The sequence below is a fragment of the Corvus kubaryi genome, unplaced genomic scaffold (assembly GCF_017639235.1).
Source record: "Corvus kubaryi isolate FWS band 111438036 unplaced genomic scaffold, C.kubaryi_AGA036_p1.0 67, whole genome shotgun sequence".
NCBI lineage: Eukaryota > Metazoa > Chordata > Aves > Passeriformes > Corvidae > Corvus > Corvus kubaryi.
The window spans coordinates 5,490,319-5,501,342 of NW_024582055.1; the positions used below are offsets into that span (position 1 = coordinate 5,490,319).

General features: G+C 42.9%; 1 protein-coding gene across 3 annotated transcripts in view; it reads right to left on the bottom strand.

Annotated features, from left to right (window-relative positions):
- Positions 1-10,956, bottom strand: part of SPATA5 (spermatogenesis associated 5) — a 165,229-nt gene extending 154,273 nt beyond the window's left edge. For all 3 annotated transcript variants that reach the window (XM_042048493.1, XM_042048494.1, XM_042048495.1), the window contains exons 1-9: positions 10,797-10,956; positions 10,262-10,386; positions 9,567-9,724; positions 8,330-8,388; positions 7,520-8,137; positions 5,301-5,430; positions 4,605-4,661; positions 3,777-3,900; positions 2,245-2,500 (exon numbers count right to left, since the gene is read on the bottom strand). In XM_042048493.1, coding sequence (XP_041904427.1) covers positions 2,245-2,500; positions 3,777-3,900; positions 4,605-4,661; positions 5,301-5,430; positions 7,520-8,137; positions 8,330-8,388; positions 9,567-9,724; positions 10,262-10,386; positions 10,797-10,929 — 1,660 coding nt within the window. In that variant the 5' untranslated portion in view covers positions 10,930-10,956. The remainder of the gene's footprint in view (positions 1-2,244; positions 2,501-3,776; positions 3,901-4,604; positions 4,662-5,300; positions 5,431-7,519; positions 8,138-8,329; positions 8,389-9,566; positions 9,725-10,261; positions 10,387-10,796) is intronic.
- Positions 10,957-11,024: the final 68 nt, after the last annotated feature.

The window sequence follows — 11,024 nt, forward strand, 5'->3', positions numbered from 1 at the left end:
GGAGGTAGGGGACATGAGACCAGCCTAGAGATATCTGAAGGGTGTAAACACTAAGGAGGGAGAGCAAACGTGTTGTACAAGGATGTAAATAGAAATAATGGGATAAAACTAAACAAGGAAAACTTAGGCTGAATATCAGAGAGCATTCCTGGGCAGCAAGCTAGCTTGGCCCACAGCAGAGTTTCTGAAGTGAAGCAATAGAAGGCCATGCATCTTGGAACAACACAAAAAACTAGACAAAACACTGGAAAATTTTCCATATGAAGGAATCTTGCTCTACTGAGGAGAAGTAGTAGATTATAAAAGTCTTTGCTAAGTTTAACTCCAGTGAAAGCAGTAATATTTTACCAGGTGTTGAAAATGCAATATAAAAAACTTAATTGGAAAAAAAACTAGACTCCAACTAAGAACGTTCCTTAATGATGAGCAACTTAACTTCAGTTTATGTAATAGCTCGACTGACTCATGCTTCTGCAACTTCTTCAAGAGGAAAAATTCACGTGGCCTGCAAGGAGTTAAGGGCGCTGGACTGTATTTTCCCCAGCAGAGGTCACCCCGCGTTAACAAACGACAGGGAAATTTAACAGCATGGAGTCAAACTTGAGCAAAGAAGAGCAATAGGAAGAAGATATCCTCCTTCCCTCATTCCCACCACTGGCTTTGGATGCAAAGCTCCCGGATAACACCACGTCCTGCAATCAGCCACAGGTAGATGCCCAAAGTTTTTTACCTACATAGTGTTCAACCTGCACAACATTCCAAATTTATTTTCTAAGAGGTCCTCATGAAGTGGGTAAATATAATCTATTTACAGCTGGATTATGAAGTGTCCAGAATCCATCTGCGCATGCACGAGTAAAGCCTCAGCTGGGTCATGTTTGGAATTGAAACCACAACACTTCTCACTGAGAACTTTAGATTACATTAGTTAAGTGTTTACTATGCAAGTACTGAAACACAGGCAGACTGACAGGCTTCCAAAAACACTGGGGAAGGAAAATAAAAAGGGAGTTTATCTTTTTTTAAAACAAATATATATAAGCAGGAAAAAATAATAATGTTTTCTAATTTAAAACAGAGCTTAAAACACAACTGAAGCCGAGAGAAGAGCACTGTAAAACAAATTGTGTTCATGTATTTCTTTTCTTCTTGATCCATAAAAACTCCAAAAATTCATATTTGAGAACTATCCCTCAAAAATTCTGGAAGCTGGCAAGTAAAATCCTTGCTGTTCCAGGTGCCATCACCCCTAATAAAACATCTGTCATCTTCGCAGTCAATTCCAATGCAAGAATTATCCATGCTCTGTGCCACTGCCAGAGGAAGCTGTCCCAGTGCCAAAGGAAATAAAAGTAACCAGCGCATGCAGCAAACTTGCTTGTGAACCACAAGGGAGCAAATAGGCATAAGCAGAGCTGGAGAGTCATATTTTGACTCGGCTGTTTTACAGGGCTGCTCATGGGCAGATTTAAGCTCCAACACTTAAAACAGTGCAGACGCATTCTAGCAAAACCTAGGAACTGATAGAGCGTACTTGCAAAATTTCATCCAATGAAAACAGAAGTGAACTCATGCTGAAGCATTCCCTGGAACATACTGAACCCTGGCTGCATGATGCATGGATAATTCTTCAGGGCTATGCCCGTTCCCAAGGCCAAGGGCCACGTTCCAGCCCCTGGCTCAGGGTGTGCTCTGCAGCTCTCTCAGCTCTGCTGCACAATCTGAGCCAGGTGCACACAGCACCCTCGCCCCTGCAAGGAGCTCCTCACCTGCAGGAAATGGAATACGGGCACAAAATATGGAAGGGAGACACAAGAAACACCACTGAGGCACACAGCTTCCACATCCTGGAAACACAGACCTGCAGGGCAAGCTGTGCAGCCAGAGTGACTTAGGATAGAGAGTAGAAAAACTCTTCGGGATGTTAGCTAACTCCCAAAACCATTGGTTTACTGAGAGAGAGCAAGCTGTCTAGTATCCTAAAAATGGCATAGGGGATTCCCCAGGGTTATTGATAGTAACACTGGATTTTAAAAGTTATTAATATTCAAAGAATTTTTCTGATCTGCCCAGCAGTAGACTGGTGTTCCTCAGATCTCATACCTGGCTGTCTTGTCTTTGACACAAAAATTAATAAAACCTTGTTTTTTCAAAAGCCATTAGTACAGACTGTGGATTTTTTTTTTCCTTAATAAAGACATTAACAGTAAAGTAATACCCTAAATAAGATAAACAAAGTCTTACCTGCTTCCTTGCACAAGGCTGCCAAGTCTGCACCCACATAACCATGTGCACTGTCAGCCAGCTGTGCCAACTGCTCTGCTGTGAGCGAATGGGGAACCTTCTTGAGAAGCTTCAGGAGTATGTCCAGACGGTCCTGGGCATTGGGAATTCCGATTTCTATCTCCTTATCGAAACGCCCTGGCCTGCGCAGTGCTGCATCCAGGGCATGAGGGCGATTGGTGGCCCCAAGGACCAACAGCTGCCCTTCACTGCCTTCCTGGAGGCATCAAACAGTGCAAGATACTATTTTAAAAATACAATTAAGTGTCACACAGCTTATAAACATACTTCTTGCTTACTTTTCCAGCTATTACGCACACTAAAATCCTAGTGCTGGCTCTAAAGGAATAAAACAAGCTTTTCAGAATACGTACGCCAAAAGTGAACCCAACCAACCCATCCCCAACTGCAATTTAGCAATCCTACAGGCTACATGCACGTACAGATAGTACAAGAGACACTCCCACTTTAATCCCCAATAATCTGCTTTCCTGAATCAGAAAGTAAGAACCAAGGAGAGAAAAATAAGTGTTTGAGCTAAAATGCAGCGCTGGCACAAGAACAGAATGGTATTAGCAGACCTTGAAATAAACAAGGCTGGGAAACAAATCAGTTCAGGTATCAAACCCAGCAAAGACAGGAGGTTATAAAGCTTCCTGTAGGTCCAGTAGGAAAAGCAAGGTCAAAAATCCTAATCAATTTCATCAAGCTCTGCTTTTTCACTTTTACAGCGGGGCAGGATCAGCTAGGAGGTCTCTTGTAATGTCATACTCTTTTTGTGAATGAAGCACTTTTCCCAGGAAGAATATCCATTAGCCTCTGCCACCAGAAAATATGTTCTGCCTGTGAACAATTCCAGACTGGGCAACTCAAACTGCCATGCAGGGAAATAATGAGAAACTTGCAGATTATATAAACAGAAGAAATTTATTTTCATAATCTGGACAGAGTTCTTTCATCTTTCCTGCTAATAATCATAAAATAATAGATGAGAGATTGCCAAACTTTATGTGCTTAATCCATAATTTACTCAAGTCAATTAAATTTACTGTTTCTTTATTAGGCTTTTGTTTATGCCCTACATACCGCTCTGGCAATCTTGAAATAGTTGCTGTTGCCTTTAATCATGCAGCCTACATATGACCAGAAGTATTTGGATGACTTTGACTTCAGAGCAATTAAAAATACCTGGTTTAGTTCAGTGATGGGCTATCACTGAAATTTCAGTTTGATCTCCAAAACTACAAGAGGGAGAGAAGGCAAAGGAAAGGCAGTGAATGGAAGAAACCTACTTTCTTTTAAACTCACAGTTATCGTTCCTCTCCTACATCCTCTGCTTAGCATCCAAAAAAGCATTCGATTACTCTATAAAGTCTCACCTGTCTTCTTTCTCCACAAGTGATACATCTAATATTGGCTCCCCCTGTAGAAGAAATACTATTTTGTTCAGCGATTGCCCATGCACATTATTTGCCTCAATAGAGTTGACTTACTGAGCCAATGCCATCCATTAATGTCAGCAATGAAGCAACAACTCTCTTTTCCACTTCATTCTGAGCCCCTTCTCTCTTTGGACAGAGTGCATCCAACTCATCTATAAATATAATTGAGGGGCAACTGGAGGGAAAAAAAATAAAGGGAAAAAAGAAGTTAAGGTGCTTGGGAAGATTTAAAGCACTCAAGCAGAGCAAAGCTGTTCACGGAAAATGTCCAGTTCCTACAAAAACTAACAAGCATCCCACTTCTTTAGAAAGGTAACTGGAAGTCTCAGTCCTGAATACAGTGTTACTCAAAGAGAAAACTAAAATGAATAATATATTAGACAACTAATCCCTTCAGTATGCCATAGTCTTTTGCTAGTGTACTATGAACACCAACCACATGGAAGTCTAAAGCCTGCCTTAGCCAGATCTAATAAACTTGGGCAACATACCACCAGAGGCATGCTATATCCAGTACCAACACTAATCCATTTGGAGCTGGCCTTCAGAAACTAGAGAGGAAAATCTGGATCCAGGTGAAACTCTGGCTCATGCTTCCATCTGTTGAAACAAGCACGCGATGCACTAACAACACAGGTCGAACGATCTGGCACCATCCCTAACATACCCTTAAAAAAGGGCAGTATCCAAAAGGATTAACAGGCATCCTAGAGTTTCACTGCTTTCCTCCTAGCTAAGCTCTACATAAACAAATTTATTTCCTTTTAAAAACCACTGGATGAAAAAAGTCACAATTCAAAGATTCTTGCAAATATTTTTCTTTTAAAAACATTAAGGCTGGAACTGATACCACAGATAAAATTCTCCAAAGGAACGTACCGGAGAGAAGCCTCAGCGAATATCTGACGTAACCGTGACTCAGACTCCCCATAAAACCTGTGAGAATTAAAATATTTTAATAAAAAAACATGGGGTTTTTGTATTTTCCAGACAACTTGGAAAATTACTGCTCATGAGTCACAAAAAGCTGTAGCACACACTTTTAAAGACCTGAAGTCCAGGCAAATCTACAGTAATCTTTATTTCCACAAGGACAGGAAACTAAGGTGAAATGGGGCACAGACAAAGTTAGAATCATCTAGTAACTAGAAAACAAATTAAAGAGAACTGCTTCTCTTCTGTGTGAGAAACAATTTTATTTACATTTTTGAAGAACAACAAAAAATTACTTCTCTGGATGCATCAGTCTATGCAGTATCACCTTAATTGCAAATATGCTCTGACAAGTTCCTCTTCTTGTTGCAGAACAAACCTACATGCAACTGCAGATGCAGTTTTAATCCCCTCTTTAATTCAGTCCATGCCTTACACAAATTTCCTGGCCAAGTCCAATAAACCTCTTTTAATATGAGAAACACAAGCCCTACTTGAGAGAATCCTTCCCCATTTGTTTTTGACTCTTTTGGGCAGATAACCCATAGCAAATACTACATCTCTCCACAATGGATAGATGCCAGGGCATATTTTGGGCTACTATATATACAGAATTTATGAACATAAAGAGGATGGACTTACTTGCTTATTATTTCAGGGCCATTAATAACAGTAACGTGAGCGCCGACCTCGTTTGCGATGGCCTTGGCAATCATGGTCTTCCCAGTTCCTGGAGGGCCATAGAGCAGCACTCCTCGAGGAGGAGGGATCCCTTTGGATAAGCACATGCAGACAAACAGAGAAAGGAAGTTACTGGTGATAAATGCCAGACTCAGCCTGCATTTGCACATTTCACTGTCCCCGTTATTACCAATAATAACTTGACCTCAGCATTAATTCCTGTAACAGACATGCCATTATGATGAAATTGTGGGCTTCCAGGGAAAAGATCACTCTTAAATGGGACATCCATCCAATTTTTCAATGTCCAAAAGACTCTATTTAAAAAGCACCTGTTTAATTCATTATATTTTTCAGTAGTTCATTATAAATCTTCCCCATGTGTTCTCAAAAAAATTGCGAGACTGAGTACCTAACATCCATGAATACACTTTAAGCTATTCATGACTCTTACAGTGTCATTATATCAAATTTCCCACATCAGGAAACCACTTCTCTTCAACACTCCAGAAAGTTCTAGAAATACTGTGAGGCTTGATTTAAGAATGCTTGCAAGATGATGAAAGAACACATTAAAAGGGTGAATTTGCCTATTTAATGGCACATGTTAAGAGCCAAAGAGACAGAACATAAGAGACTTTGGAAGAACAAGGTACTGCTGTGTACAGTTGATGCTGGATGGAAATTACAGGTAAACTGCAAGAAACACTATTATGATCCCAGGTAAAGAGCCCACCAAAAATAGTTTCAGACCAGCAAAGCCAAATTAAACTGGCACAAAAAGCCAAAAACAGAAGTTGAAAAATTAGAAAGCAAAAAGCAACACAAATATTTGACAAAGGCCTGACCCCAGCACATAAGATATTGGTGAAACATAACCAAAGAAATATCAGGTGGGACTGAGAATCAGGGAATGATGCCTTACGGGCAAGCCACAAGCCTGAACCTTAGAAACTAATACACTGGAAAAGAGAAAAAAATTATCTGCTGACTGACAAAGGATAAAGTGAAAAGCATCTCTACAGACAAGTTCCCTCACCAGCACATTAAAGCACGTGCTGCTCCCTCCTGTGGCGTTTCTGGCACTGGCAAGACACGGGGCTGTGGAACCACAGGCTCACCTCAGCTCCAGCCTTGCCGCCCGTGAGCAGACAAGGACTCCCAACGTTTGGAGAGGGGCTAAAGGTTTGTAACTCCTGAGAAAACATCATCAGCCATCATGTAATTAGTAGAGAATCTGCTTAAGCTTTAGGGACTAGGTATGAAGACCACTCATGATGAAGCAAACTCTGCTGCCACAAAACCATGTGGTGATGCTGGGGTTGGACCAAATGAGCTGGACCGCTCGTGGATGCCTCACACCACCCCACTGACACCTGTGGATCATGGCCAGGAAACAGCCACCTGTGTGCTATAGAAACTGTCCCAGCTGAAATCACCTCCTCTCTGAAGCACGTGTGGGGGAAGAGGTCACAGAGAGAAATAAAAGGCCTCCAAGGCATGGTATTAAAGAAATATTTATAGGTAAAAGGCCCTGTCTCACAGTGATGCACACCTAAACAAGGTACACAGCCCTTTGTGATAAATACACAGCACAGAGTCGCAAATATCCTTTAAGTTTTCATATATATTAGCTATAACTTTATGTATGGCAACAGTAATTGTCTTTGGTTTTCCGCCCTGTAATTCCATACTAAACACACTCAGCAGTTTGAGTAAAAAGCCTCAAAGACCTCCTTAAAATTTGCAGGAACACACAGGGATAAAAATAGCAGAAGAATTAATCTGAGTTCTTCTCCATTTAAAGGATATGATTAACTGACTCTACCAACACAAATTTTTAGGACAACACAAACAATTGCACCTTCCAAATGTCCAAGTACAGAAGTCTTTCCTATGTGCTACAAATTCTGCTCATGCATGCTGGAATTTCAGTACAGACACATATTTCTTCCCTGATCAACTGTTTTTCACATAGGCTAGCCATAACATCTTCACAGTATCCATACAGTGTAATTATAAAGCAGTTTGACATTGTTTGGACACACAAGTTTACCAGATCAGTGTTACATAAAATTCATTTAAGTGCATAATCCTGGAGCAATTAGTGTTTAAAAAAAAAAAAAAAGTCACGTTATAAAAGAAAGTTAATGAAGAAAGCCATTTCTCAGGCATCATACCGTAACTCTTGAACAATTCAGGTTGCTTCAAGGGCAGTTCAACAGTTTCTCTAATAGTTCTGAGCTGGCCACTTAAGCCTCCTATCATGTCATAGGTGACCCGGGACTCACACTCGCCATCCTCTGCTACACTGGTCCTTGGTTCTATAAAATTGATTTTAGTTCTTGAAGAAATGAAGTAAAAACAATCTGTATTGCTCATTGCTCCAATTTTGCCAGTTAGTGGGAGTCCCTCAGCGCTGGCTTTCCCAGCCACCTCCAGATCCTGGATGAGGTCTGCACCATCTCCCGTGCTGAAAGTTTTGTCTCCCTGCCCAGAGTCTGGACCGCTGGGTGCGACTGGTGAGCCTGGATCCACGGCTTTGCTCGGGGTGCTCATGGAGGCAACCCCTGGACTATCACCGATGTCCATCCTGCCGAGCTGTAAGGACAAATCTAAGGCACTGCTCTCCAAATCAGATCTCTCAAGGTCTGGCTCATTGGAATCACCGGGAATGGCACTGCCCTGTGCAATCAGCTCTGCACCATCACTCCCCTTCACTTTCATCACCACAATGTTGCAAAGTTTGCCATAGTAAGTGAAAGCCAAAAGGTTTCCTGGTAGGACTATTTTCCCATCTATGAGAAGACAAAAGAAGAAAAAAAGACAAAGATGACAACATTTCAATCTACAAAGTGTGAATAAAGTAACATCCCCCATTTTGCCATAAGCCCCTGATTAAGAACACAAAGGGAAAATGTTTGCTCTTGTATCCAGAACTTGATGATTTACTACAAAAATTCTCAAAAGAGAAGCAGCAAAACTCATACCAAGGTTCCTCAGCAGGCACACAGACATTTCCTCAGCATTAACGGTGGCATCTTTGTCCCTGTGGTAGGAAGGGAAAAAGTTGGTTTTCCGAGCACTTAAAAACCAAACCAGAGTCCACAGCACTTCGCAGTCTTCATATCATATGGACTTAACCCCGAAGATATTAGACACATAGTAACACAAGAAGTGTATCTATGTAATCAGGGGCTACTTTTGTCAAACAAAATGCTGAAATTAACAAAATCCCAAGTTACATTTACCATTTCTTAGAATTACAAATACGCAATGCAGGCTTTTCATCTCACCAGGCAGGATAATCACTGCTACGTTTACTGAATTGAGAAGAATTTAGATCAGGCAGGCCTCTTTCAGCCTTGCAAACACACATACACAACTTCTGTTGATTAAAACAGTGCCTTGAGCCCTTGCATATCCACTATCAAAACACAGGTTTTCCCCACAAAGCGTTTTCTAGTCGTTTATGTAACTGGTTCTCAGATTAGACTCGCTTCATCCCTTTTGCAGATGGAAGTCCCCAATTTTTGTAAGCACTCACACCTGTACGTTGAAAAGCACCACACCAAAGGCATTTAAAGCAGATGCAGCTGCTGCAACTCAAAGCGTGAACAACGGGGGGAGCCCTAAGCCTGCAAATCAAAGCCTGTTTCCTGATTTTAACCAACAAGAAAGCAACTCTGTGGAAAACAGGTGTATTCAGTTAATTTAGAGGAGCTCTTAAAATATCATAGCCTTTCCTGATGAGTAAACACATACTCAAATATGCTGCTGGGGCCTGAAGTTAGGGATTGATTCTTTTAACTGGAAGAAAAAGCTAAATTATGCATGCAAGCACTACCCAGAGGTGTTAATTGGCAGAGAATGAACTACAGCTGTAAAGCATCTAGAAACTTAGGCAGTACTTGAACAATGGGACTTCAATTTATTCTTTCAGTAAATTATGTTCTTACCTCTTACATGAAACTATGGTTCTCTGGACATCAGGAGGAATTTCTTCATGGAAAAAAATTCTGCAACTGACTGCCTGGGAACTGTGATGTTAATTTATAAAAATACAAGTGCTAGGACACTTTCAAAAGTAACTGTAGAGTAACTTTATTTAGGACATAACTATAATCAGACTCTGCAATAATCCAAATGCCCACTCTGTGACATGACAAGAGAACGAAGGGAAGTGGATGAATAAAAACTTCAACAGGGCTGTAACAAGTTCCATACCTCAACTTTACACTGACTTCCTCTGCCTGGATGACGGCACCAGTCACAGGCTGCACAGTGACAGTGTCACCTGGATTTACTTTCAGGCTCTTCTGTGTGGTTTCATCCAGCCCAATTCTCCCCCCTGGAAAGCCTGTGGTGGGCCAAGCAGTACAGACCTAGGAAGAGTTTTCAAAGCCAATACCTGTCAGTTGAGGTTTTGCTCCTCCCATTTCCAGTCAAGGTAAACAATGCTTTAATATGAAGGATTAGGTTAAAACCTGGTTCCACTGAGCAAGACACAAGTAGCATCAAGCTCTTAAGATATGATCCACAACACTTTTCAAGATGGAAGGGGTTATATTTTGCCTATAAAAGTGATAAAAGAATTTCACCAGGACTCTCTACACAATCTGAAGATGACTCAAAAGCATACACTGTGCTGACTAGAAAATACTACAAATCCATGAAAAAAGATGAGTAAATATATAACCCATATAGTCACATATGACTTATAAATTTATCGAAAAAAACAAAAAGGAGCTGCATGGATTTTTTCCAATACTGAGAATACAGATGCAACTATAGTGTAGAAAACATAGAAGAGCATATTCACCATCTTTCTCAATGCATGATCCATGCTGGTTCTATTGAATACAACAGGAACACGCTGATAACACGAGAAAAGCACCTAAAGGGACAAGAAAGGATCTCACCTCCTGCCGCCCTTCAGCAGAGGTGAGCAGGGCCGGCCGCCCTATGCAGAGATCCGCAGATTTCATGCTGCTCAGCGACAGCTGCGCCAGCGCTCTGCGCAGCATCTTCGGGACTTTGTCATCTCCTGAAGTTTTCGGGAGGAAAGAAAAAAAAATCATTTTTTCTCCCCTTCCTGTCAGTAAGTCCGGCGTTTCCCGTGCTCCCCGGGAAGCACAACCTCGCAGCCGTCACGGCGCCTGCCCTGAGGGGAGCGCGCGGACCCCCGTGAGGGGCTGCCGGCGGGGCTGGGAACACCGCTGGTCCCACGCTGCTCGGTACTGCCCCTTTCACCGCGATTTAGCTACCGCCGGCACCCTTCCGCGGGAATAAGAGTAGGTTTCATGGGGGCTTGGACTGAGAGACCCCCCGGCCCCGCCTTCGTGAGGCGCCGGGAGCGCTGCTGGGCAGGGACTCAGATTCAAAGGAGGCGCCCTCAGTGCGCCGGCTGAGGCAGCGGGGCTGGGGCTGCCCGTTCCCGCCACCCGTACCCCGTACCTGCCTCCACGGCGTCGGTGACGCGCAGCGCCAGCGGCCCGCCCGCGGCAGCTTCGAGGAGACCATCCCGCGGGGAGCCGCCACCCGCGGCCGAGCGCCCCTTACTCTTCCTTCTGGCAGAAGAGGCGGACATGCTGCCCCACGGCCGCCGCAGAGTGGTTCCGGCGCAGAGGTTGGCACCGCCCCGCGGGCGGCCGCTCCCCGCCCCGCTCAGCGCTATGGCGGGGC